The following is a 27628-nucleotide window of genomic DNA, read 5'->3' as shown; positions in this document are numbered from 1 at the left end:
GGGGAGGCACAGCCTTCCCTAACTGGCCCTCCATACAATTACAGAAACTCAATGTGGCCCCTCCATAAAGTTTGCCCGCCCCTGAGTTAGAATGTGCCTGGGATATAACTGAGCCCAATGGATGAAATTAAGAGGAAAAACTTTACCTAAATATAAGGAAACACTTGCTGATATTGAGAAGTGAGGCTGTGGAATGGTATCCCAAAGAATTAGATGAACCCTAAGACACATCTCTCATTTCTAACTTCCAAAGTTCTGTAACGATTGGTTCCTGTTGTACAGTTTCACTTCCTAGTTCTTGTGCAAGACTTGAGTTGCAGAGGACACTGCAAGGGAATGCTTAAATCTAAATACACCGTAACTAGTTGGTCTAAACTTCAAGAAAATAGTCCTATTCATATCCAGTTAAACCTGAATTTTCAACCTACACTACCAGATTGTCACTTTAATAGAGCAGCAGTGCATTAGTTTATATTGCTGTTGTAAAGAGCATTCGAAAAGGCATGAGACTTTGTTTTTTAATGAAAGTTTAGCTCCTCTGTAAAGGAAATCAGAGATATCTTAAAATCCTGGATTCCCCAATGTGATTCTTTTCAACCTGAGAACTTACTGAAGATGTTACTCTTTCACTGATCTCGTGGGAAAGCGGGTATGGAAATATCTTTAAAAACTCTCATGCTTAATCTTAAAAATATTACCCGAGTGTGGGTACAGATTCAGTTCTCTCTGTCTTTTTCTGGAAAGGATTTTTCCCACAAAGCAAATTAATAAGGGGTTCCCTTTAAGATATACACCTCTACCCCGATATAACGCGACCTGATATAACATGTATTCGGATATAACGCAGTAAAGCAGCGCTCCGGGTGGGCGGGGCTGCGCACTCGGGTGGATCAAAGCAAAGTTCGATATAACGCGGTTTCACCTATAACACAGTAAGATTTTTTGGTTCCTGAGGACAGCATTATATCGGAGTAGAGGTGTATACTTATGGAAGAGACTGACGTTCTTGGGGACACAAGAAAGATGGATTTGTGCAACCCCTAGTTGTAGCACAATGTCTCTCTAGCAATACTTTTAAAATGCCCCGTTGTACCATGCGGAGGTTGATGAAATAATTAGAAATTTTTTCATTTATGTGGGACACTTATTTTCATGTAGTTTTGAGTGAATGTCGCTTGCGTTGAAAAGCTGCTGTCTTGAGCTTGTGGGAGGTATAAAACCAGTGGACTCTAAACTAACATGTCTTAAGTACTCCTTTAAAGACATTTTTATTATGCTTACACTTTGAGTGCAGGGTCTAAAGATACTTAACGTAGACAGGGTTGGCGCCGTGATATAGCACAGATTTCTACTGGAAAAAGAATGAAAAATAACCTGTCCTAATCTTTTGCTTGTATAGATGTGAAGTCGTGTGATTCACTGAATGTTGCTGAAGGAAGTTGCTAGATAACATTTTGCCAGAGGATACAGAGAAACTATAGTAGCGATAGATTTATTCCATGAAGCAAAGCCACCTGTCCATGTTTCGTGGCAGGTGAAATGATAAGCATTGAACTGAGACCATTATCTGTATCCAGAACACTATTAGAAAAGCAGGTCTGCGGCTTTCTCCCTCCTCTAATTGAGGTTGCATTAACTGCCTGGCTTCATCTGTCTCTCTCAAAGTGAAAAGGGCCTGGTTTGAATCCGATAAAACCGTGATGTACTTACCCGTTTTATTGTCTCCCCTCAAGCCTGTGCCGACAGCACTGGCTCAGGTGGATAGAGAGAAGATCTATCAGTGGATTAATGAGCTGTCCAGCCCTGAGACCCGTGAGAATGCCTTGCTGGAGCTGAGTAAGAAGCGTGAATCAGTCCCTGACCTGGCCCCAATGCTATGGCACTCATTTGGCACAATCGCAGCTCTTCTGCAGGTGGGTGCTTTTCCTTTGCACCTGAAATGATGCTCGGGTGCTGCGGGGGTGACCGGGAGAGCTCGCTCATTGATGTGGTGTCTCTTGGGTTTCCTGAGTGACCTCTCTGTCACTTAACCCTTCCTACTGCAAGAGAGCCTTCCGAATAAAAACACACACCTCCCTCCCTGTTCGCCTCTTCAGCAGTCCAACACGTTCCACAGCTGCTGTTTGGCTCTCAGAGTATGAGACCTGGGGGTTTCCTTTGAGGAATTAAATTAAAATAAGAGGGACGGGCACTGAGAAACTCCTGTTCAGCGTACGCATGGAGCAAGGGAAGAAAGTCAGAAAGAGCTTAAGTTAGAAATGGACAGGCATGGGTCAGACTTTTCCTCCTCACTCACGTCCTTATAACTGCCCCCTGTGCTCATGCAGTTCATCCTTCTTGGTACCCATAGCGTCTTCGCTTCAGGGAGACCAGAGGTCCCAGCATATGCTAGATCAGGATAGAGCTTTGCATGCTGGGACTTCTAGGCACAGTGGACTGCACCGCTGTTGTTTGTTGGTACTTCTAGGGCATCAGTCACCATAGTATCTAACCAACAATTAAGGGCAGCTGTAATCTGCTTAATTACATGCAGAGTAGATGCATCACCTTGATACCTGGCAATTTGCACAGTGCAGCCCTCAGTTGGGCAAAGTTTGAGTTCCCCAGGTTGCATAACTTCCTTTTAAAATGATGCTTGCAGCAGTGCTGTGGCAAACAGAAGGCAGCCATCTCTCTGGCACTTGCAGCCACTTATCAGGCGAATGTATTTCTGCAGCTTGGTCTGGTTTTCTCCTTTAATTTTGCTTTGTTTAACTTTCTTAGGAAATTGTAAATATTTATCCATCAATCAACCCGCCAACCCTGACAGCCCATCAATCTAACCGAGTCTGCAATGCTCTGGCACTCCTGCAGTGCGTTGCGTCGCATCCGGAAACCAGGTAAATGTCATCAGTCATATTGGTTAGCCTTGAGGTCCCTGTAAACTGTGTGTCGGGCTGGGTAAATCGTTTGCTCTAGGCAAGTGGTAAGTTCTTTGTACTGCCGCCACATTAAAGGCAGTGTGGCATATGACACTAGATGATAAACAGCAGCTTTGGGGATCTTTGCATGCAGCTTGACAGAAGCCCCAAACATAGGACATTGCATTTTGAGATTTCCTCAAATACCCCGCTCTCTAAAACGTGGTCTCCCCAAGACACTCCAGCTGAGATTGGGGCCCTGTTGTGCTAGCACCGAATAAGAGCTTGCCGTGTAATTTGAGAAGACAGCGGGTGGGAGGAAGAGAGGCACAGCCTGGGAAAATGTCCCAAAGTCACTCAGCGGGTCAGTGAAAGTGCCACGCCTGGAGTCCCAGTCAAGTGCCTTATTTGCTGGAGAACACTGTCCCTCCAATATCCTAGGGCCTCACTGTCCCCGTTGCTTGGACAAGGAAAGGAATAATCCAGGTGCTTGCCCGAAAGCCCTGTGACTGAAACCCAGCAGAAATCCGGCCTAATGGCCATGTTCTCTCATGTTTCCGTTCTCCCTGTGAATAAGGCCCTGTAACGAAATTGGGGGAACAATTAGGAAGCAGAATGTCTTTCAGCCTCTGCCAAACAAGGTTTAACAGCACTGCTCCTTAAGCCAGGCTTCAAGGAAACAGTCCAGATTTTTCACTGGATTCCTTTATAACTTCATAAAAATGTGGAAACTCAAGCTCAGTATCTGAAGGGTGGATTCTCTTTAGTCTGAACACAATCCTGTGCGTTCAGTAGAACTCCCCTAGGATGGCCTTTGGAAATGGTATGTCAACAGGGGAACCTCTTCCTCTGGGGACTTCCCGCAATCAGAATTCTTTCCAGCCCATTCTCAGAAATGGGTTCTGGGGCTGGGAGCCAGGGATGACTGAGTGCTGTGGTGACAGTAGGTCTTGTGCAATATTTATACTGTAGGAGTATCTAGAGGCCAAGCAGATTGAGGTCCCATCAGGCCGGGGGCTGGGCATGCACCTGGTAAATAAGTCACTGCACCAAAGTATCTACAGCCTACAAAATCAGTTGTTACGTGGGTGAGACAAGAAGCAGATCAGAATGGGGGAGATGGGGTAACACAGAAATGTGGATGTGTGTGATCCTTCGCCTGTTGGGAGCCGTACCTGTGACCCATCACCTGCCTGCCCGTCCAGAGCATGTCACCTCCCTCTCTCCATTTGTAAACGGAGGATACTTTGCCTGCCCGCCCAGAGCGATGGGTGTTAACGTCTGGTCAGGCGGAGGCAGATGTACCGCGCTGTTACTGGATTGTGTGTTCTGTTTAGCCCTCTTGGCTTCTCGTGGTGTATGTTCAATGTGTCTTCTGCCTTTTCTTCCAGGTCAGCCTTCCTTGCAGCTCACATCCCTCTCTTCTTGTATCCCTTCTTGCACACAGTTAGCAAGACTCGTCCATTTGAATACCTGCGGCTTACCAGCCTTGGAGTGATTGGTAAGCAGTCATGCAAACGCTGGGAGCACTGGCTCCTCCTTTCCTATGGGCCACTCATCCCATGCCTTTAGTGTAGCAGCACCTTAAATCACTGTTGCTGTCCTTCCCTACGTGATCTTCTGAGTTATGTGATAACGTCTAACTTCCCATTGATGTGCGGAGAGCTTACCAGCGTGACTCCCATTAATACTAGTGGGAATTGTGGAGATCAATTCTGTGTGTTAGTGGTAGAAAAGACCCTGGAGTTTTGGACCATGGCTGGGTTGCTGGTGGGTTTTCACACCAAATACAAGTGCATGGCTGATGTATCGATAGCATGCGCCTAAGCCGTGTCTTGGTTTGGCACATTGGCTGCATTGGGAAGTCCTGGCCTCAAAGCAGGTGGGGAGTTCGCTTGCAGGAACAGTGAAGCTGCTGTTTCTTCAGCTACAAGCTGAGCCTGTCAAGAGCAGTAATTACTGAGGGGGCCAAACTTCCAGAGTGTTTCTCCATTTTCTTGTCATGAATTTACTTGGGTGTCATTTTCCTCTCGATTATTTTTTTCCTAAAAGCTTTCTAACCCAGCACAGTAAGTGGGGCATTAAGATGGCGTCTCTAAGATGCATTCATTTTTCATAAAGGTCGCCAGTGGTCAACCACCGATGATTCAGATCGGGTTTGTTTTATTGCTGGGAGGAGACAAAGCCTAGACTTTACCTGCCTTTTCAAAACTGGCATATTTGCTTCATTCTGCTGAAGCGATGCAGTTCCCTAGCCAGAAACGGCAGCAGATTCAGCGTGAGGATTGCACTGGCTGCGCAGTGCCCGGCACCGGTTTATGTAGCACGTTCCCATGCCAGTCACCCCGTTCTCGTCTCGGAGAAGCAGTCTGCACTCCCATGCGCAGCGTGGTGAGGATGTGTGCCTTGGAGAGGCTTGGAGCACAGCTTCCAGGGACCTTTTGGTCACCCGGCGTTGAGTGTTGCATGAAGCCATCTTCTCTTCCTCTCTTTTCCCCCCATGTTGGTCACAATGTGCTAGTTGGTTTTCATAGAGAAACGGCCCAGTCCCTGCCGCGTGAAGCAAACAGTGTAAAGTCAGACAGAGAAAAGCAAGGGGCGGGGATACAGCCAGTGAGCGATGAAGGTAGCGTTTGCCCTAGTCTTGGTAGCATCAACGCTTTAATCTTTTCCGGTGAGATATGTACCTTATTCCCAGTAACCCCTCCTGCTTCTCGCTGCAAGTCCGCTCGATCCACCCAGGTGGCATGGGACTGGACAGTCCTCTCAGCTGACCATGACCCCGGTTAATGGCTCTTAAGTTCCAGACAAGCGAGTGGGTGGGCCGCTTTCGGCAAAGCGGGTGCTAGGAATCCAAAGGATTGTCCCCACCGGATGGTAACGGTTCGAGAAGCCGAATTTGGGATACGGCTGCTGCTTGAGCCATTGCTCCGTAACCATTCAGATATTCTTCTTCGTGCTCGGGCGGTGCCCAAAGTCTCCCGTTTGCTGGACAAACCTGAGCAGTGCTTGCATTCTGGTCACCGCTCTGCTCGTAGAAATCTTTGCCCCCTAGCTCAGGCTGCACTTTCAAAGACAGGAGGGATTAAAATCTGCACCTCTTTTGTCTGTTTTTAGGGGCCCTGGTGAAGACGGATGAGCAAGAAGTGATAAACTTTTTGTTGACAACAGAAATTATCCCCCTCTGCTTGCGCATCATGGAGTCTGGCAGCGAACTTTCCAAGACGGTATTTGCTTTTAGTTGAATTAAGTGATTTGTTTTTGTTGGCCGTTTCCCAGGTGTTCTGTTCATGTCCCTGCACGCAGCAGATCAGTGCGTCTTACCAGTTAGTTTGAACTTCTCCCTGTTGCAACTTGACATCGTAAAACGACAGGGGCAATTGCTGATCCCTTTATCGCCTTTCAAAAGGTTGCTGTGAAGATCCGAGCTGGATGTTATCCACCGTCCTCCTCCGCACTAGCCAGAGAATCGTATTCCGTCATTCCTGTACCTAGCCCAGTCACTGGTGGTTGATTAAAGCATCTCTTCCAGAGAGGCAGCCTGGCTGTTAACACTTGAGATGAAAACCACAAGCCAGCGGGGCAAGGTTGTGTATGGCGAAGCAGGGCCATGGGATGGGGTGTTCCCCTCTGTCTCCCCTCTCTCGACAGTTGACCGGTCTGAATTGCCCGTTACCTCGGGTAGCGTGGCAGTAATTGTTAGGCCATGTCCACACTACTACTTACGTTGCTCAGGGGTGTGAATATTCCATCCCCCTGAGCGAGCTAAGTGACGCTGGCATAAGCAGCGCAGTGCACAGCGCTGTGTCGGTGGGCGAGCGTCTCCCACCGCCGCAGCTCTCGCCGCTCGTTGGGGGTGTTTAATGATGCTGATGGGCGAGCTCTGTCCCGCCAGCGTAGAACAGCTGCATGAGAGATCTGACCGCAGCACAGCTGCGTCGGTACAGCTGTAGTGCAGACATAGCCTTAGTGAACATACGACTCAACACAGCCCTTCGTTGTTATCCAGCTGCTGTAGCTGCCTCTCCCCTTTGGAGCGTTGTTCTAGCTGTGTTTGCCCCAGGATATTTGAGAGACAAGATAGGTGAGGTCATCTCTGTTACTGGTGAGAGAGACAAGCTTTCCAGCTACACAGAGCTCTTCCTCAGGTCTGGGAAAGGTGTTACAGCTAAATAGGAGGTGAAACAAATGGTTTAACGCAAGATGTTCACACACATTCTGAGGGGGACACATTCAAGGTGAAGTGGCCCATTAACACCCTGGCAGTCATAGGACAAAAAAGAGGGGTTAGTGGGTTACAGATTGTGGTAACAAGCCATAAATCCAGTGTCTTTATTAAAACCATGATTTTTAGTGCCTAGCAAAGTTATGAATCCCTGGCTGGGATGATTTAGTTGGGGATTGGTCCTGCTTTGAGCAGGGGGTTGGACTAGATACCTCCCGAGGTCCCTTCCAACCCTGAGATTCTCTGAGTCTATGAATTGAAGCTCCCAGGCTCGTCTTTTGAAAGTGTTCTGTGGGTTCCCTTTGAGGCCGAGGACTGGTAGGTCAGATAGAGAGCGATCGCTTTGGGACAGGCGTTCGCCCACAGGACACGTGGTGTGTTCATCTTTTATCATTTTTCTGTGCGAGTTTATACGGGGGAGTATTGATTTCATCCACGTCGTCGCTGTTGGGGCATTGGGTGAGGTGCACCACATGTTGTGATAGGTATGTACAGCGCCCAGGGATCCTGAAAGGTGTGTTGTGGGGGATATATCACTGTAGCGGTGGAGAGGTGTCTGCAGGTTTTGCATCTGTTGTTCAGGTCAGGGTCTGGTGCCCCTTTGAGTCGGTGGGTCCTGATCTGTTTGTTCCTTTCTCCCCTTCACAGTGAATTCCATGTGCTGTGTAAAGACCAGCTGTTCCTTCTGGTTTGAAACTGAGTAAACCTGTTAGCCACCCCTGTTGAACTACTTGGTGCTCTTGGCATGTGTCCGTTTTGCAGTTGGTTGGGGTTGCTGTCAGAAGAACAAACAGGACGTGGTCCATTACAGGCGCAGCTGGTTAAGTGATTTCTCCCCTCTGTTCCAGGTTGCTACGTTTATTCTACAGAAGATCCTCCTAGATGATACAGGATTGGCGTATATCTGCCAGACTTATGAGCGGTTTTCTCATGTCGCCATGATATTGGTAGGGTCGGTTGCTCCCTTCACTTACTACAGGGGTTACGCTGGAGCACCCGGCTTGTGTTTACCCATGATAGCACCTGCTGCCAAGGGTCTGTCCTGTTCAGGCTTCCCAGGGTCAGTTTTGTAAATTCACCGGCAGCTTCTCGTCTAACTCTTACTGGGATGGGTGTAAAACACAGAGTTGGTATTTGTGAATAGACTGACTAAAACCTGCACAGTTAGAATCTCCAAGGAAGATCCCTCAGTAAGGGGAGTGAGGTGGGACATAAACGATGCAAAACGAGCTATTTTAGCAGCATAGATCAGTTAATATCCAATGGGCCTGAGGTCGGATTATGTCGATTTCTGTCAAGTGTTTATTAGACATTCGTTACCCCTCTCTTACGGCTCTAAAGGAGGGGGAATGCTGTCACCTATAGGCAAACCCAGTGAGCAGATGCTGAAAACATAGTCCTGGGAAATGCTTTCCATCCTGACCCTTGGACCAAAGCTCAGGGAGGTGGAACTCTTGCAGGTCCTGGGTTGAATATGAATTAATCAAGTTTTGAAGGAAATGGCCGGTGATGTAATCTGTAATGACCTCTGGGTCCATCCAGCTGTAAGTGGGTCTTGGTTGGAGAGAGCCCTGCAGTAGTGGCCCCGGTTTGAGCAGGATCTTTGAGTTGGGATCATCTCCTATTAGTGTTACAAGCTAGACTGGAAAGATGCTATCCACCTGCCAACAGGCACCAGTCACCTCCGCTTTGGTGGCTGCCAGAACCCGGCCCCGGTCCTGGGAGAATGAAACAAAACCACCGAAGTTCAGCACTTCCTAGTGCTTTTTCTAAACACCGTTTCTCTAACTGGAGCCGCTCCTTTGTTGAACAGGGTAAGATGGTCCTACAGCTCTCCAAGGAGCCGTCAGCAAGGCTGTTGAAACACGTGGTCCGCTGCTACCTTCGCCTTTCCGATAACCCAAGGTAAACATTTTAGGAGTTTTCAGGGGCTCCTGGGCGGCAGAGAGCAAAGGTGCTTCCCCCTCTCGCTGGAAGTGCCGTTCCATCGGGATTCCCACTTCGTGTGTCTGCCTCTCGGTCAGCCTTGGGACCTTTCTCGTGCCAGGCCTGTGAGCTCCCCCAGCACCTGGGCTCTGCCTGACTTTTGTAACGCAGGTTGAATGGTCATAAATTACAACTGTCCCAGTGTGACTTGACCCCGTAGGGACCAGTGCCGCTGCGTGAGCTCTGCCTCGCTCCTCTGGGGCTGTGCTGGCGGGTGACACGGAGAAGTGCTGCAAAGGGCTCGTGGAGGGCGGAGTGGTGGAGTAACGAGGGGCCACTTCTCTGGCTAGGTATATTTGTATTTACTCCGTCCCTTGCTGGGCAGTCTCTGAAGCTTCTGACTCGGCTTCCTGTGCAGACATGCCGCCCCCCTCATGTCTGGAAGGGGGTTGTGACTGGGAATGTGTTGGGACGGGGGGGCCCTTGGGTCAGTTCCCTTTAATGTGGGGGATCTGCCTGGAGCTCTTGGGTTTGGGGAGGAGGGAGGTCCTGGCCATGGTCTAGGGGGCGGAGTTTCCCAGGCGTGCTCAGAGCAGCCTGTCCCAGGCTGTAATGTTCCAGCAGGGGGCCTGCTCCCCTCTTGTCAATGTGAGTTTATTTGTTGGTCCCCCTGTTTCTTGTCTCCTGATGTAGGGCACGAGAGGCTCTCAGACAGTGCCTTCCTGACCAGCTGAAGGACACCACCTTCGCCCAGGTGCTGAAGGACGACACCACCACCAAGCGCTGGCTGGCACAGCTCGTCAAGAACCTGCAGGAGGGTCAGGTCACCGACCCCAGGGGCATCCCCCTGCCCCCGCAATGACACCCGCGGAGGGCGGGGCACCAGGGAGGAAACAGCTCAGGTTTACAGAGAACCAGGAACCGATGACCTCTTCCAGAACCGCCTGGGTGCACAGGCCAGCCTCCGGCCTGCCCGCCTCCCAGCCAGCAGGACCGTTCCCCCAGCCGCGGGGGGATTGTGACACCAGCACATACTGTTACTGCAGCTTAAAAGCCAAGCACCGCCTCTTCCCAGCTCGGCTGGCGTCTGCCTGGGGCCGTGCTGGACGTGGACTCTTCCCCGTAGCGCAGTCTCCGTGCCGGTGGCGCGTGGCCTCGCATTCCTTGTCACTTTCACCGTTTACAAGTCTGTTAGACAAGCGAGCTCAATAAAAGTTGACCCAGTTGTTTTATCCCCTCCACAGAGCGCGAACCGGCTGCGTCTCGCCCAGGGGGCGGCTCTCTCCCCGTCTGACATGAAGCAGCTTCTTTCTGGCTGCCGCAGCTGCCTGCCCGGGCTTTGGTTTCCGTTTGCCATGGGCGATGGCTGGAGCCAGGCCCATCTGCGCTCCGCTGGCTGGGGGAGCGAGGGAAGGCTTTGATCCTGGGTTCTGGCCCGTCCCTGGGGGTGGAGGTGACAGCAGGGTCGCGTTCCTGGGCTGTAAATTGTGCATTGCAGCCGCTGTGACTGCCGTGCTCAAAGCCCCGTGAACTGGCTCTCCGGCGTCCCCTGGACTGAAGTACAGCACCTCCTCCTAGTGCTGCCCTCTGCCCGCAGGACGGAGCTGGGTTCGGACGCCCGCGCTGCTGGCCGGGCTGAAGGGCAGCAGCTCGTGAATGTGTTAGCTCGGCCGCTTTGCTGTCCAGAGCCCGTTGGAGGAGATCCTGCCTCTGGGCAGCAGGGGACGTGGCAGGAGCCAGTTCAGGCAGGTGCCAAGGGCTCCGGGGACGTCAGCTTTTCTGGGGTGCCAGGCCTCGAGGCTGCCTCCATACACAAGGGCTCTGGCTCTTCTGTCCGTCCCCCATCCACCCCTTCTCCCCTGGCCCAGTGTTGGCGTCTGCCTCAGCCCACAGCAATGAAGGCGCTCGCCTGCCTGCGTGGAGAGGGACAGGCTAGCTTTTCCAGCTGATCCGAGCGGGGAGGCAGGTTGGCTGTAACTTGTCCAGCAAGGCTAGAAGCCGGGGCCCCCTGGTGACTGCCACGCCCTCGCCCTGCAGTGAAAGCTGGGCTTGGCTGTGGCACCGAGCAGGCAAATCTTCCTAGGGGAGAAGCTTTGTCCCTTTTTGCTGATCGTCGGCCATGTTGTTGTGCCAACAGTGTCTTAACCTCCTCCAGGCCTCTCCTCCCCCAGCCCGTGGCCAGCCCCGCGGGACGGGGGCTCCCTCCCTTACCCCGGGCTCTGGTTTTATAACGGATAGTCTCATTTTTGCCATCCCCGCCTTGACGCGACTTAAAAATGCTTCTGTTTTGTAACTTAAACTTAATAAAAAAAAACCCCAAAGCACCACTGTTCCCGTCTGATCTCTGAGTGTGGGATCAGAGAGGGGCCGTCCGCAGGCAGGAGATACGGGAGGCCGGGTAAGCGCGCCCTCAGGCTCCTGGATCCTGGGTTGGTCAGTGGTGACTGGGGGTGGGGAGTGGGAGGCGAATCCGCTCTAGGGAGGATACTGGCCGTTTTAAGTGGTTGTCTCCCTGACCTGTCCGGTGTCTAGACCCACCCCACGGTCTTGTCTGCGTCTGGTTGCAGGAGCTGTTTGTGTCTTGTCTGCGCCATTCAGATGAGTGGAACACGGCGATGGCTCTTAATCTTGTGTTTGGCCGAAGCCATCCGCTGTCAGGTCCTACAACGTAGTGCTGAGTGGTCTTAGGTGGAAATCTCTGGTTCCCAAACACCTCCAGGGAAACGCTGCCCTGCTTCTGGGGGAGCAGGGGGGCGGGGTTCATTTCTAATCCCCCTCCCTGGGCCTGCTGGCTGTACTCAAAGCAGCGGCTCTCCTGCGGAGCAGTTAACAGATAGTTTGTGCTCTCTTTCCTAGGTGGGGTTCCTAGCCAGCTCCTGACTCCCCTGCCGAGATTACCCACCCCTCGCTGGCGCTGCCCAAGCCCCAGCCATGCCAGTGTGAGGATTCACAGTCCTGCTAGAGCATCTGCATTGTGCTCGGGCCTGCAGGTCTGCTTCAAGTGTAGTGAGGGTAAAACAAGCAGAGAGTCGGGGGCAAGATCCCAGAGCGGGGCTTGGGCCGTTCCTGCGCTGCGTGGAGAGGCAGATGGTAAATGAGGCCGGGATTCCGGTGTGAGCTAGGCCTGTGCCACCCTCTGAACCCAATTCCAGCTCCTGTCTCTCAGCCTGCCTAGCGGCTCCTCTTGCATGGGGGCTTTTCCCCCTTCTTGCGTGGGGACCCCGGCAAGAGCCGGCCGGTGATTTGTGGTGGACCTTGTTGGCGTGAGTCCCGTGGGACGATGTCAGGTGCTGCCAGCAAGGGAGAAATGAAATTTACCTTCCTTCAGTGGGGGTGAAATCTACAAGCGCCTCCCTGGGAGCGGCCGGGCTGCGCTGGTTGAGGGCGTCGACATGACCATGCGCCAGCGGCCAGCAGACGGAGCAGAGCTGGACGCAGAGGCTTAGCTGGGCTCCACTGGGCCTGTCAGCACTAACAGCCTAATCCTCCACCCAGCAGCTGTTACCTAGACGCCTGGCAGCACCTCCGGGGCGGGCTGAGTTCAGAAATCCGTCCGGGCTTGTGCGGGGCGGTGACCGGCGGAGCCATTCCTGGCTGTGAACTGACAGGACCTGGCCTCCTTGTGGCAGGTAGGGAAACCGAGGCACCGATGGGGCTAGACAAGCTGGGCCTAGAAGCCGTGTCTCCCACCTCCCTCTGCGAGGTGCTGCCCGCGGGCCAGGCTGGTGTTACTGTAGCGGGGTCTAGAGCGAGGCGGCTCCGCTTGGCAGAGCGGGACGGAGGTGATCTGGGCTCTCCCCAGCTCTGCCTGGATCCTTTACAGCCCCCCCCCTTGTCGGTCCATCGGCCATTCCCCCCATTCCTTCCTGCTTTGGGTATTCTGCTCTTCGGGGACCCCGAAGGAGCACTGCGCCCAAGGCACTCTAAGGCTGTGGGAGCCGGGGATGGGTTACAGCGCGTGAGCAAAGCGGTCAGGCTGATGGCCGTGGGTGGCTTGTTAGTCGCCGTAGCTCTGAGCTCCCCTCAGTGGCTGTCCTGGCCCCCACGATGGGGTTTGCAGCTGAAACTGTTTGTGAGGTTTTGTCCTGCACCCTGTGAGCCTGTGGGAAGAGCAGGAGGCAATGGAGCCCGGGGCTGGTGCTGAGTGGCACCTCTGGCTGGTGGAGGGGTGTGGGCTGGCTCATGAAATGCACCCGCCTTCTGCTGCAGCCCCCCAGAGCCACTACCCCTCCAAACGGTGCCGCCTCCTCCAGCCTGACCATCTCCATCCAGTGCCAGCGCCGCTGCTCTTTGCATCCCTTTCCCAGCCCCAGAGCTCGCCAGGCCAGGCCTTTTCTGGTCCCAGTGGGGCCTCGCCAAAGCCCAGGGTCTATTTCAACCTGCCTGGGTCCCACCTTCAGCTGCTTCCAGACGTGGGGTGCAGGAGATGGGGCCGGTGCGTCTCTCTGGCAGGTGCCGCCTTCCTCCCGCTTGCTGGAGCCAGGGCAGAAGGGGGCTTCCCTCCAGGCCGGTTCCAGTTTCCCGGCCCCCTGTGGGGATCACGCTCGTCTCCCTGGTGCACGGTTCTCGGTGCTGTTCCTGGACGGCACCCCTGAGTTCCCATCCCCCACTTGGGTTTCAAAGCCCCCTCACTAATTGCTGGTGGCAGGAGGAGGGTTGGGTTGCAGGCAGAGTGGGACCCAGCTCTGCTGGGACACGGTAGGAGGAAAATGCTCCTGTTGCCGCCTGCCTCTGGGGAGTCCTCTGGCGTCTTTGGCCCACTGCTGCGTGAATGCTCCTACCCCTCCTTGTAGCCGACCTCGGCCCCAAACACAGCAGTGCCCGGAGACCCGGCCTGGCTCCGCCGCGGACGTGTCCTATGCACGTGTGCATGGGCATTACCGACCCTAGCGCCCGCTAGAAATGATGTGGGAAGAGAAGAGACCCCCTAGAGACCATTTCTGGCCCAAGGCCTGGGCAGATGGGCCCAGGGCTGGTGTCCCAGATGGGCTGGTGTCCCAGATGTCCGTAGTGCTGCTGACTGAGGGTTGATCCTGTACCCAGGGAAGATGATGGCTTCAGTGGTGCATGTTTTCAGCGCTGTGATTCAGCCATTCCTACTTCAGCTGCAGCTTCGAGCTGTAGTGCCGGAGAGGGGGACAGAGATTCACACTGCACCAGTGGCTTGGGAATGACCCTTCCGCACTCCTCGCTGCTTCACTAGTAGCCCCAGAACCTGTTTGTGTCCTTAAAATCCCCAAGTCTCCGTCTCCTAGCTGGCCCTGAACCACATGCCAGGTGCTGGAGCTGCTGTGTGCTGGCTGCTTCCCCTTGGACCCTGGACATGTTGTGACGGGTTGGATCACAGAAACCCCCTTGGGGCTTCCAACTGATGTGCCAAGACTACTTCTGCCCCTGCTTTCCTGCCCGGGCAGCTTGGGACTCCAGCACCCTGTCTTGCTGAGCCAGACACACCCGTCTGCTCCAACACAGACCCAGGGTCTGAACCACGCGCCCCAAAGCTGCAGACTTAACTGAAAGCAAGTTAAGAAGTGTTCCTGTCTTTAACACTCAGATGCCCAACTCCCAATGGGGTCCAAACCCCAAATAAATCCGTTTTACCCTGTATAAGCTTTATACAGGGTAAACTCATAAATTGTTCGCCCTCTATAACACTGAGAGAGAGAGATGCACAGCTGTTTGCCCCCCAGGTATTAATACATACTCTGGGTTAATTAATAAGTAAAAAGTGATTTTATTAAATACAAAAAGTAGGATTTAAGTGGTTCCAAGTAGTAACAGACAGAACAAAGTGAATTACCAAGTAAAATAAAATGGAACACGCAAGTCTATGTCTAAGAAAACTGAATACAGATAAAACCACCAGTTCCAGTAAGCTTCCTTTTACAGACTAGTCTCCTTCTAGTCTGGGTCCAGCAATCACTCACACCCCTGTAGTTACTGTCCCTGGTTCCAGTCTCTCTCAGGTATTCTTGGGGGTGGAGAGGCTCTCTCTTTAGCTAGCTGAAGACAAAATGGAGGGGTCTCCCAGGGGTTTAAATAGACTTCCTCTTGTGGGTGGAGACCCCCTCCTCTCTCCTATGCAAAGTCCAGCTCCAAGATGGAGTTTTGGAGTCACATGGGCAAGTCACATGTCCATGCATGATTGAGTTCCTTACCAGCCAAGCTACATTCCCGGGAAAGCTCCAATGTGGATTGGCGTCTTCGAGTTCATTGTTGGTTTAAGTGGTTCTTGACTGGGCACTTAATTTGCACACTCCTTTCTCAAGAAGCTGCCCAAATGCTTTACTCAGGCTATGAAGCCAGTACACAGCCAATATTCCTAACTTCACGTACAAAAATGACACATGCCTACAACCAGGAGGAATGTGTTCAGTAGATCGTAACCTTTGCAGAGAGAACCTAACCCTAAAACATATTCCAGTTATATCATATAGACGTTCATAAGCATATTCCCATGAAGCCTTATGGGGTACACCGTCACGCACGTGACCTGCAAGGAAGCGCAGGAGGCCAGTGCTGTCTGGGAGTTCCCAAAAGACTGTCTCGCCGTCCACATCTTACCCGGGAGGTACAGAGCCGCTTGCAGGATCCAGTGTCCAGCTGTGAGTGCAGGAGGGCGGGGGCGTCCGGATTCAGAGCGAGCTCCCCCAGTCACTGGGCACTGCCCTTCCACTTAGTGGAGGAGAGGTGGGCTCAGGGCAATTTAAGGCACTAGTTTTTTCCCCTCAAGGATTTGCTTTCAAGTCCAGGTTAAATCACAAAAGACGTGAGTTTCTGGAGAGTGGTGTCTGGCTAGGAGCTGTGTGTTCAAATCACAGGGGCTGGCCTTTCAGGACATAATACTGGAGTGGTAGGAGGAGCAACAGAGCTGAGGGGTGGGAGATGGGGAGCCCAGGGCTGGGTTAGCAGGGGCTGCGGGTTGGGATTGAGGGGCACTGACAGAGCTGGGGAGAGGGGAGGGGGCTGAGGGTCGGGATTGAGGGGCACCGGCAGAGCTGAGGGGTGGGAGGGAGCCCAGGGCTGGGTTAGCAGGGGGGCTAGCAGTCAGGATTGAGAGCCATCAGCAGAGCAGCGGGAGAGCCCACAACCAGAGCAGCTGTGGGGCTAGGGGCCAGGATAAAGGTGCATGAACAGACCCGTAAGCGGAAGCTTGCACTGCACCTACCCCCTTGGCCCCGAGCCTGCGTTCTGCCCTGCGTGGGAGTAGCAGCCGCCAGCCCCATCGGTCTCTGCGGGGTGGGAATTCCAGCCCCTGGCAGGGAGGTCGACCCCCCCGGGGTTTGCAGTGATTATCGTTCCCCACTCTGCAGTGCCGGCGAGGCACAGAGCTGAGGGGCCACCCAACCACACCGACCTTTGTGAAAGGAAGTTCTTCGTACATTTCCAATGCTCTGTTCTCGTTCGTTTCACTGGCTCTATCTCCCCCCCCCCCCCCCGGCTCCCCCTTCCTTTATTTATTGCTGCTCGTTTCCACAACCCGCAAACCCCGTCTGTCTAACCTGGCCCCAGCCCAGGGGATGAGCAAACCTTGCAGGGACGGTGCTGGTGCTAGGCCAGCGAATACATTTGCAGATGAAACCTAAGCTCAGAGCTGGCTCCGGTCTCCAGGTGACCTCTGAGTTGCTGCTCGCCCTTGCTAAGCGGCTGTAACCTCAATCCCGGCTGACGCTGTCAGCAGCTCAATCCCAGGCTGTTCCTGGCCCAGCGGGAACGGCAGCGTTACAGCCCAGTTAACGGGTGAGCGTAGATGGACCCAGCTTGTAACTGGCTGGAGGCCCTGGCCGCTCTGCAGTGTGGGGTGGCGGGGGAGCGACCCCCAGAGCAGACAGTGGCTGAGTCCCTGACCCGGCTCTGCCATTGGCCCTGGGCACGCTCAGACTTCCCCTTCCATCCATGCTTTGGGGGACACAGGGGTACTAGCCACGAAGCCTCATCCCTCAGGTTGGTCGGCTGGTGGCCCCAAGACAGCAGTGTATCCCCCAGCTGTGGTCTCTGTCCCAGTGTCCCCGGCTGCTGCTGCCGCCACCACCGGTACGAGAGACCAGGACGGAGTACGGAACCCAGGCGTCCTGGCTGGCAGAGCGTTAAGTGAAAACGAGGCCGACTGTATTCGGGGCCAGGTGATTCTTACAAGGGATCCAGGCCCAGGTGAGTTCATGTGTTGTGGGGAAGGCGAGTCCCTGGCTGGGGGGCCTGTGGGGAGAGGGGTTCTCCTCTCCACGTGCAGCCAGGCATCCAGGGAGCAGCTCCCTGCGCCATCCCTGAGCTTGCCAGTGGCAGGGTGACAAGGGAGCCCTTGGCTCTGTGCCTTTAAGGGGAGAGCCAGAGCTGGGCAGGGCTGTGAGATCATTTCTCCTTGCAAGCTCAGCTGCTGTGTCAGTTGCTGCGTGGGACAGAGCCCCGAGAAGAGACGGGGACGGGAGGAGGGGACCCAGCGGCTGCGGGAGGTACCAGCCACTGGTAAGGGACCCACTTCGGCAGCAACTCCGCTTCCCGGGCATTTGGGGGTGTCGGGGGCTTGCTGGGCAGCTGCCCTGCGGCTTCGATGCCTCCTGCAGCCGCAGCTCTGGGCACCGTCCAGGCAGAGCCGAGAGGCGCCTGCAGGGAGTTGGGGTGTATGGGGGGACACGCCTGGAGGGAGGCAGCCTGTGCCCGTGCGGGGCTGGCTCCCGCTGGGTTTATTGCTCTCACGAGGTCGGTGCTGTGCGGCTTGGGACAGTTTCCCAGCTGGTCTCCTGTGGCCTTAGTTAGCCTCTGGGCTGGGCAGTGCCAGGCGCTCTGTGCCACAGCCTCCCGTGGCCGTCTGGGCACTGGCAGCTCCCGGGGCTCTCCCAGTCCCCGCCCCCCCCCTTTCGGCTCCAGGATCTGGCTCTCAGAGGTGCTCAGCACCCACCGCCCATGGCACTGCAGGCACTCAGCACCGCAGGGGATCGGGCCCTGGTCTCTTGCCACCCTTCCCAGCTTCTCAGGCAGGAGCTGCTGCCCCTGGGAGCCTTGACGCCTAAATGCCATGGTGATGGGCCTTTTACAGATAGCTGGTATGCTCCACAGGGTGGCAGGGATGGTGCCACCTTCTGGGGGGGGGGAGAGCAGGGGTCAGTCCAGATCCCTGGGGGTGGATGATTGCCCCTCTCCAGCCGCTTCCACCTAAGGATCCCGAAGTACATTGACGCATTCAGCTTCCTGCAGCTTGCCACAAGCGGGGGAAACTGAGGCAGGGGGCGAGGCAGAGACTTGCCAAGGTCCCAGCGTGAGTCTGTGGTAGCCTGGAATGGAACCCAGGCAGCCCGACTCCCGGCGCGGTGCCTCAAGCCGCGCTCAGAGCAGCCCCTGCGGGACGCTCATGCTCCCCGGATCTGTGGGTTCAAATCCCCACAGGGCCTTTCACTCGTCCCCGTCGGCCAGGCCGTTCGTGGTGCTCCTGTGTCCTAGGACAGCCTGGCTCCAGCCTTCCTGGAGGACCCAGTGCTGGATGCTGGCCGGGGCAGCGGCCTCACCCTGGCGCTCTGCGGGGTTTTGCAATCAGCAGCCAGGGTCCCCGAGCTGCAGAGGGCCCTGGTGTCCCCCCATCATGCAGCAGTTCACTAGCCCTGAACCCCCCCGAGGTTCCCCCCGCTCACAGGGACGGCTGCTTGGCAGCATCTCCCATTCCTCTGCACCCTGGTGGGAGAGACTTACCCAGCCCCCTCCCCGCCGAACCTGCCAGCACAGCCACGTTCCCGCCCTCTGGCCCGCACCCAGCAGCTCCATCCCATGCAAACACCTGCCCAGGGCCAGCAATCCGTGATCAAAATGGGACCCTTCGCTCTGCCCCGTCCTCCCCCCTCCAGCGGCTGGAAATCCCCCTGGCTCTGCTGGGGCAGCGAAGTGAAGTCCATGGGGCTGGGCCGGTTCCCACCAGCTGAGAGGCCCATCCCCTCCCATCTCGCCCCCACCAGGTGCTAGGGCGCTCCTCCCCCGTTCTCCACGGTCCCCCAAGCCAAGCCCTTTCCCTGCACCGACGGGACAGCGGTTCTTGCCTGGGTCTGCGCCGGGCTGGGACCCCTTGTGGGGAGGGTGAAGGCTGAGCGCTGGGCAGGTGGACGATCTCAGCGGGCCCCGTGGGGTGTGGGGGGGAGCCAGGGGCCTTGGGAGTGCCCAGGCTTTGGGCGCTCTGCTGAGGGGCCCAGAGGGCGGCCAGGTGGGGGGAAGTGGGGTGCTTCTCTCCTCCGGCTGGCTTTGCCCAGGGGAGAGCAGGGTGAGGGGCCGTATGTCCCCAGCCCCAGAGAAGGGCCCAGGAGCAGAGCCCAAATGAGAGACAGTCGCCCAGTTCCCCCTGGGTTGAGCCCTTGTGTGTGGCTAAAGCCTCTTCCCCCAAGGCAGCTGGAGACCGCCCCACCGCCCTGGTTCAGTCCCCTCCGACAGGCTGGCTGGAGCAGCTCCCGCCTGGGAGTGCCGACCTCCGGGCAGCCGCCCACGCAGGCCAGGCGGGGTGCTCAGCAAGGAGACGGCAAGGAGCCAGGGACAAACAGGAAGGGGGGAGGGATCGCTCAGTGGCTTGAGCATTGGCCTGCTAATCCCAGGGGTGTGAGTTCAATCCCAAATCAGCACTTGGGCCTGCTAGTGAAGGCAGGGGGCTGGACTCCATGACCTTTCGGGGTCCCCTCCAGCTCTAGGAGGTAGGTCTATCTCCATAAGTCCTGGGTCTCTCGCCACAGTCCCAGCCAGCTGTGAGGAAGTGGGACTGTTCTTAATGTTTCCTCTGAACACTGTGTGGGTGCCTCAGTTTCTGACCGACACTCTGTCTCCTGGCAACTAATGGCCAGGCCCTTCCCCCCTGCAAGGGATGCTAAAGGTGTGGGAGAACAAAGAGGTCAGGTGACCTCCTGGCCCGGGAAAGAGATAAAGGCCAGAAAGGAGGGGCTGGAGGGGGTTTCAGTTTGGAGCTGGCTGGGGACGGGAAGTGAGAGCAGACGGGGGTGTCTGGCTCACGGGACCCCAGAATGGACCCGGCCGAGGGGTCCCGTTTGCCGCTGTACCTACAAGCTCTGTTTTAGACCGTGTTCCTGTCATCTAATAAACCTCTGTTTTACTGGCTGGCCGAGAGTCACGTCTGACTGCGAAGTGGGGGGTGCAGGACCCTCTGGCTTCCCCAGGACCCCGCCTGGGCGGACTCGCTGTGGGAAGCGCACGGAGGGGCATATGCTGAATGCTCCAAGGTCAGACCTAGGAAGGTGAAGCCATGTGAGCTTCTTGCCCTGAAGACAGTCTGCTCCAAGGGAGAGGAGGCTCCCCAAAGTCCTGACTGGCTTTGTGGGGAGCAGTTCCAGAGCATCGCCCGGGGACTCCGTGACACCAGCCTCCAGGGGCTCTCCAGCCAAGCCACCATCCAGACCAACTGGACTTTGTGTTTGTTCTGCCCAGCGGCTCCTGAAAGTCTGAGCTGGGCTGCTTGCCTGCCCAGCCTGGCTAATAGCCATTGATGGACTCCTCCTCCATGAATCTATCTAGCTCCCTTTTGAACCCCGTTATAGTCTTGGCCTTCACAACACCCTCTGGCAAGGAGTTCCAGAGGCTGACAGTGCGTTGCGTGAAAAAATACTTTCTTGTGTTTGTTTTAAACCTGCTGCCTAATAAAACACCCTCGGGCTTTTCCTGAATCCGGAGCGTGCTCCGGGGCCAGATGTGCAGCTGACGGGCTGAAAGAGGTGACTGGAGACGGCTGAGTGCAGGCAGGCCCTGACAGCCCCCCGTGCTGCTCTGCGGGGGCACCCCAGTCCTGTTTTTAAACTCCCCTGCCCTGCTGTCCTGGCCCTGGGCTCCCCCAGCTCTGCCAGTGCCCCTCACTCCTGACCCACAACCCCTGATATCCCAGCCCTGGGCTCCCTCTGCCCCAGCTCTGCCGGTGCCCCTCACTCCCGACCTGCAGCCTCCTGGTGACCCAGCCTTGGGCTCCCTCTGCCCCAGCTCTGCCCGTGCCCCCAATCCCAATGTGCAGCTCCCCCACTGCTGTAGCAACCTTGAGGTAGCTACAGACTCAGGACAGTGGCAGAGATGAAACTGAAGAGAACCGCCGAGTAGCGGCAGCCACTCTGCGCCCCCGGGCAGGCGGGGCCAAGGCCCCGGTATCAACTGGCCCAACCGAGGAGAGTCAGAAGAAACAAGGTGTGTGAGCTACACAGCGAACAAACAGGACCCCATCAACAGACCACCGGCGGCAGCCGGGCGAGTGCCAGTCCCCCACCAGCAGCGATAACACAAAGGAGAAGTGCAGACTGGTTTGCAGGCCAGCACGCCGCAGGGCCTACGAGATCGAGCAGGCTGCAGTGGCCTGACGGTGAAGGCCACGTCCCTTGGGTGGGCGCTGTACGAGTCACCCGGCCCCAGCAAGTCCGCAGTTGCTGGCCCAGAAGCTACAACAACTACAAAGGTAGTTGAAGGAAAGATGGAGCAATCGGCGTGGAACTTGGAGCAGGGGTGACCTGGCGTTTGGAGGAGGCACCAGGCAGTCAGTCTGTGTGCACATGGCTGGAATGCCGCTGTCGCAGCACCTCTGTCACCGGTGCCCTTAATAAAGAGCTAATTTGTTTCACACGCCTGGAGTCCTCTCGTGTTCTCATCCCGTGCACGGTGTATGAAACCCCTGCTATTCCAGCCCTGAGCTCCCCCCCAGCTCTGCCAACACCCCCGTCCTGCTGCAGAGTGCCATGGTGCCAGGGGGCAGGAGCTGGCAGGATGAGCCAGGCAGACGTGACTGTATTGAATGACTCTGGTGTTTTCTCTTGCTAGATGCCCGTCGGGCCAAGCCCCTGACGACAGCCCCATGGCGTTGCACCTCTACAGCCCCCGTGAGTGTCCCCGGAGCGTCCCCCAGGCTGAACGGCATGTGGGCGGGGCAGGAGTGAATGACACGGGTTTGGGCGAGTCACGGGGCGGGGTCAGACCCAGTCACAATCCTGCCAGCACTGGCGGTGGGGGGGGGGGAGCCTGCCCCCTGTAGTGTCTGGGCCCCGGCCTCGTCCTGTTCCCTGGGTCTGTGGGCCGTGGAGCTCGAGCGATCAGCAAACCTGAAACAGGGGCTAGAGCAGCGCATGCCGGGGGGGGGAGAGCTCGGACAGCTGGGGCAGAGCGGGGCCAGCCAGCATCTGTGGCTCCCCACGGTCACTCCTGCTGCGACCCCAGGGAAGCTGGGCGAGCTACAGCACTTCCCCCGTGGCCACTAGGGTGACCAGATGTCCCGATTTTATAGGGACAGTCCCAAGATTTGGGGCTTTTTCTTATATAGGCTCCTATTACCCCCCACCCTCTGTCCCGATTTTTCACACTTGCTGTCTGGTCACCCTAGTGGCCACTAGCTCTCCACGGGTGAGCTGATCCCTCCAGGCCAGCCGGGGAGCAGGGCCCATATGGGAGAACAGAGGCACCCCGGACATGGAACTACAACTCCCAGGAGGCACCCCGGCATAGGGACAGGAATTCCAGTCGGGATCAGTCTGTTCCAAGGCGGTGCCCCAAATGCCCCCAGAGCCCCAGGGCTGGCATCTTTGGGACAAGTCCAATTCACCCAGGCTCAGCGGCGGGGTTCTCCACACCACGGAAGAGGAGAAGTCTCTGGGGCCAGATCCTCTGGTGTAAAACTGCTGATTCTGCCCGTTTGCACCAGCTGAGGGCTGGCCCCATGTGAGGTGTAACGGGAGAGTGCGGACTCTGCGCTCAGGCACCCTGGTGTGAATCTGGAGTGACCCCGCTCCTGAATCATTGTAACTATGGCCGAATTGCCCCCCACCTGCCTTTCGGGGTGCTGCGGCCATTGTCCCGTAGGTACAAGTGCATGTAGGTCTATCACAGGCTCCAAAGGGTTAACAGTGTAGTAGGTTTGCGCCAGTGATGCTGGTTGCATGATGGGGCAAGTGCTGATGAGCCCCAATGGTCCCCTTAGGAGTCCCCATATCACCGGGGAGCCGACTGGGTCTCGGGGGGCAGGTGTCAGCCAGCCAGCACTGTGCACCTCCCCGGTCTTCCCTCGCTGAGCACCTGCTCTCCCCCCCCCCCCCCCCCCCCGCAGGCCCCCCGCCGGATGAGACCCCGGAGCAGATGCAGCAGGGGACTCTGATGCGGAAGGTGAAGTCCAAGAGCTGGAAGAAGCAGCGATACTTCAAGCTGCAGGACGACTGCATGACTGTCTGGTACAAGTCCAAGAAGAACGGCAACACCAAATATACCTGTGAGTACAGCCACTGCTGTGTGCCAGCCCACTGGGCACTCAGTAGGGTTCAGAGTGAACAGTGTGCGGCTGTGTGCACACAAACCAAGGTGTGTGTCTGGTGGGTGGCCAAACATGGGTATGTGCATGGTAGGCATGTGATTGTATATATGGGTGGTTAGATGCATGTGTGTGTGTGTGATTGTGTATGTGTGTGCATGCGTGTCCATGCAGGAAGGTGTTCCCCATGTCCCTCCCAGTTGGAGCCCTGAGATTCCTGCTTTGTTGTGATGCTCTGCTCGGGGTCTGCTGGAGCTTAGGGACAGCTGCCTGCCACACCAGCCTGTCCACCACACCAGCAAAGTCCCGAGACTCTGCCAGTCTTAATCTGGCCGTGAAGGTGCCATGCAGCGACCCTCAGTTCCTGAGCTCCCTGGAGGTGTCTCTCTGCAGCGTCACAGAACACTCACCGAAATGATTAAAGGCGCTGCCTCCAAAGAGCCGGTACACACCGCAGCCTGCTCCTCAGCGCTCACAGGGTTTACAGGCAAACCAGAAGGGCTGTGAAGAAAGAGCAGAGATTGAAGAGACAGAGAACGTGTGCGTCTGGTTACAAATCAAACAAATGTGAAAACGGTTTCGCGTGTCTAGAACTTACCAGTCGCAAGCCGGGTCTCTGGCAATGGCTCGTTTACGGTCAGTTCTCAGTGTCTTCAACCCACAGGCCCGAAGGATCCACCTTTCACGGATCCCATGAGCGCTGGCCTCTTTCCCCCGTCGGTGGTGGATAACGAAGGGGTTCTCTCCCCTGCTTTTTCTAGTCCAGTAAACCTTTGCAATGTATTCTTCAGAAGCGTCTCCCCAGAGAAAGTTCCCCCTGCAGTTTGTCTCTCCCTGGTGACTTCCCCTCCCCTGTCGAATCGGACGTGAACGTAACATCCGTTGTCTTTGGCAGCACCTGGCTGAGACCCCGGCAAACAGGCAGGAATCGTTCCGCTGTGTGTCAAGTGTTCCTGAAATACGTTTTTGGGGCACATGTTCCCAGCACGCAGCCGCAGCTCTGGACCCACAGCACCCAATGATATTAACGACCGCTGGCATAACAGACCTTTTATAGTGCATTGATATTGCAGACAGTTGCTTGTTCTTTGGGGTTCAGATCCCCCGTGAAGGCCAAAAGTATAACAGGGATCAAAAAAGAATGAGAGAAGTTGCTGGAGGACAGGTCCATCAGTGGCTATTAGCCAGGATTGGCGGGGACACAACCCCATGATCTTTAAATCTCTGATGGCCAGATGCTGGGAGTGGATGACAAGGGATAGATCACTTGATGATTCCCTGTTCTGTTCATTCCCTCTGGGGCACCTGGCATTGGCCACTGTCAGAAGACAGGATACTGGGCTAGATGGACCTTTGGTCTGACCCAGTCTGGCCGTTCTTATATTTTTCCCCCGGGGTGTCTGACTCTAATTGTCAGACCCTCCCTTCTCCATCCCCCCATCACAGCCCCCTTTCTGCCATCACAAAATCATAGAATATCAGGGCTGGAAGGGACCTCAGGAGGTATCTAGTCCAACCCCCTGCTCAAAGCAGGACCAATTCCCAACTAAATCATCCCAGCCAGGGCTTTGTCAAGCCGGGCCTTAAAAACCTCTAAGGAAGGAGATTCCACCACCTCCCTAGGGAACCCATTCCAGTGATTCACCACACTCCTAGTGAAATAGTTTTTCCTAATATCCAACCTAGACCTCCCCCACTGCAACTTGAGACCATTACTCCTTGTTCTGTCATGTGCCACCACTGAGAACAGTCTAGATCCATCCTCTTTGGAACCCCCTTTCAGGTAGTTGAAAGCAGCTATCAAATCCCCCCTCATTCTTCTCTTCTGCAGACTAACCAAACCCAGTTCCCTCAGCCTCTCCTCATAAGTCATGTGCTCCAGCCCCCTAATCATTTTTGTTGCCCTCCGCTGGACTCTTTCCAATTTTTCCACATCCTTCTTGTAGTGTGGGGCCCAAAACTGGACACAGTACTCCAGATGAGGCCTCACCAATGTTGAATAGAGGGGAATGATCACGTCCCTCGATCTGCTGGCAATGCCCCTACTTATACAGCCCAAAATGCCGTTAGCCTTCTTGGCAACAAGGACACACTGTTGACTCATATCCAGCTTCTCGTCCACTGTAACCCCTAGGTCTTTTTCTGCAGAACTGCTGCCTAGCCACTCGGTCCCTAGTCTGTAGCAGTGCCTGGGATTCTTCCGTCCTAAGTGCAGGACTCTGCACTTGTCCTTGTTGAACCTCATCAGATTTCTTTTGGCCCAATCCTCTAATTTGTCTAGGTCCCTCTGTATCCTATCCCTACCCTCCAGCGTATCTACCACTCCTCCCAGCTTAGTGTCATCTGCAAACTTGCTGAAGGTGCAGTCCACGCCATCCTCCAGATCATTAATGAAGATATTGAACAAAACCGGCCCCAGGACCGACCCCTGGGGCACTCCGCTTGATACCGGCTGCCAACTAGACATGGAGCCGACAATCTAGCCAGCGTTCTATCCTGTGGGAGACCATGGGTGCTGTATGGGTCAGGGAAGCGATCACCAACGGGGTCTCCAGAGCAGGGTCCCTATTGTGTAGGGCCTCCCAGTGTTTAGATACCAAGGGACAGACTCCAGGGACGGATGGACGGAGGGATTGACAGGTGGATCTGGGGCGATGACATCTGGCACAGGCCCTGCCCCCCTCTAGAGCCTGACCCATCCCTCCCTTCCAGTCTCCATCAGCGACGTGGAGACAGTGCGGGAGGGGCACCAGTCCGAGGTGCTGCAGAGCCTGGCTGAGGAGTTCCCGCCCGAGCACTGCTTCACCGTCGTCTTCCACGGGCGGCGCGGGAACCTGGACCTGATCGCCGGCTCCCCCGAGGAGGCGCAGTGCTGGGTCCGGGGCCTGCGCCGCCTGGTGGAGATCGTCACCAAGATGGACCAGCAGGAGAAGATGGATCAATATCCTTCCGCCGGCCTGGCCCCAAGCCCCGGTTCCCCTTCCCGTGCCCCCTCAGTGCCCTTCCACCCACGCAGAGGAGCAAAGCCAGGGGGCATGGCTGGGAGACACCCCCGTCAGCCTGGGGGACGGGCCTGCCTGCCTCGATGTCCCCTGGATGTCTCCTCCCCAGTGGATGGGGAAGGGATGTGCCATATGCTCATGTCCTGGGGGCATTGGGAGCTGGCGGGCGTTTAGCTAGGTCAGTGAGGGGGGATACCACTGGTGCCCATAGCCTGTGGACGGCCCCCGTCTGTTCCCCTCCCCCGCCTCAGGCAGGGTACTCTCAGCCCCCCGTCCCGTCGCTTTCCTTAGCCCCCCTGGCAGGTGGATCTGCGACTGGTTCCAGAAGGCCGATAAGAACAAGGACGGGCGCATGAGCTTCAAGGAGGTGCGGCAGCTCCTCAAGATGATGAACATGGACATGAACGAGGACCACGCGCTGCGGCTCTTCCAGGTGAGTGCCGTGCCGGGGGGCTGGCCACGCTGGGTGCCTCCCCTTTCCTTGCCCCCCAAAGACTGGCCACCCCCACCCAAAGGCTGTTTTCAGAAGGAAGCCCTCTGACGGAGCAGGTCACATCCATCCATCCATCCATCCATCCACTCAATGACCCACCCATCCATCCGTACGCATCATCCATCCATCCATCGACCGTCCCATCATCCATCCATCATCCATCCTGCCAGGGGCGGGTGGGCATGCACTGGCACCGTCAGTCCTGCAGCGTCCCCCAGGCCCTGCTCTCGCTGCAGATGGCCGACGGGTCGGAGTCGGGGACGCTGGAGGGCGAGGAGTTCGTGCTGTTCTACAAGGCGCTGACGCAGCGAGACGAGGTGCTGGGCGTCTTCCAGGCGTTCTCCCAGGACGGGAAGAAGCTGACCCTGCTGGAGTTCGTGGATTTCCTGCAGCAGGAGCAGCTGGAGGGGGAGAACACGCAGGAGTTCGCCATGGAGCTGATTGCCAGATACGAGCCGTCTGAGAGCGGTGAGGGTCACGGAACGGAGCAAGGGAAGGGACCAGCCCTGGGGGCCGAGGCAGCTTGTTCCCTACAGGGCCCGGCCAGCTCTTTGCTTGCTCTGTTACATGGGGCTCTCGGCCTTTCCTGGGGGTGGAGGGTTCCCAGCCAGATTCCTCGCCCAGACTGGGAGCAATGGGGCTCACCCTTTCCAGGATGGTGCCCTCTTATTCGAAGCCCAGTTTTCGTGATCCCCTTACAACTGCTGTCACAGTAAGAGTGAAAAGTGCATGGACACCGACAGTGCTGTGCCAGTGTGCCTGCCACGTGGGTGTGTCTGGGGTGGGACAGGGACCCCTGCAGGGGCCGGGCACATGGGGGGCGATGGGGGATTGTCT

At 56.1% G+C, this 27628-nt stretch overlaps 2 protein-coding genes across 4 annotated transcripts in view; both read left to right on the top strand.

Moving 5' to 3' along the window:
* The first annotated feature begins 1685 nt into the window (after positions 1-1685).
* On the top strand, positions 1686-11212 carry CNOT9 (CCR4-NOT transcription complex subunit 9). Of its 3 annotated transcripts, none has more exons than XM_024208913.3 (7): positions 1686-1913; positions 2764-2879; positions 4292-4401; positions 6018-6127; positions 7974-8072; positions 8939-9030; positions 9745-11212. In XM_024208913.3, the coding sequence occupies exons 1-7, from the start codon at positions 1701-1703 to the stop codon at positions 9911-9913; spliced, it is 909 nt and encodes a 302-aa protein (XP_024064681.1). In that variant the 5' UTR covers positions 1686-1700; the 3' UTR covers positions 9914-11212. The 3 variants fall into 3 exon arrangements, with proteins under 3 accessions (XP_024064681.1, XP_024064680.1, XP_024064679.1); XM_024208912.3 differs by having other exon boundaries at positions 9742-11212; XM_024208911.3 differs by having other exon boundaries at positions 9739-11212.
* A 4306-nt stretch (positions 11213-15518) lies between these two features.
* Positions 15519-27628, top strand: part of PLCD4 (phospholipase C delta 4) — a 22902-nt gene continuing 10792 nt past the window's right edge. Inside the window, exons 1-6 of the mRNA XM_029910498.1 lie at positions 15519-15622; positions 21823-21881; positions 23099-23257; positions 26009-26237; positions 26602-26731; positions 27028-27259. Of these exons, the coding sequence (XP_029766358.1) occupies positions 15519-15622; positions 21823-21881; positions 23099-23257; positions 26009-26237; positions 26602-26731; positions 27028-27259 (913 nt within the window). The remainder of the gene's footprint in view (positions 15623-21822; positions 21882-23098; positions 23258-26008; positions 26238-26601; positions 26732-27027; positions 27260-27628) is intronic.

This window comes from Terrapene carolina, unplaced genomic scaffold, assembly GCF_002925995.2.
Source record: "Terrapene carolina triunguis isolate 2854851 unplaced genomic scaffold, T_m_triunguis-2.0 Scaffold62, whole genome shotgun sequence".
Taxonomy (NCBI): Eukaryota; Metazoa; Chordata; order Testudines; family Emydidae; genus Terrapene; species Terrapene triunguis.
This window is presented reverse-complemented; position numbering and strand designations above follow the sequence as displayed.

Coding starts and splice junctions, on each gene's coding strand:
- CNOT9 (XM_024208911.3), top strand. CDS start 1,701: ATGTACTTACCCGTTTTATTGTCTCCCCTCAAGCCTGTGCCGACAGCA. Junction 6,128..7,973: donor GCAGCGAACTTTCCAAGACG/GTATTTGCTTTT, acceptor CCTCTGTTCCAG/GTTGCTACGTTTATTCTACA. Junction 8,073..8,938: donor CTCATGTCGCCATGATATTG/GTAGGGTCGGTT, acceptor TTTGTTGAACAG/GGTAAGATGGTCCTACAGCT.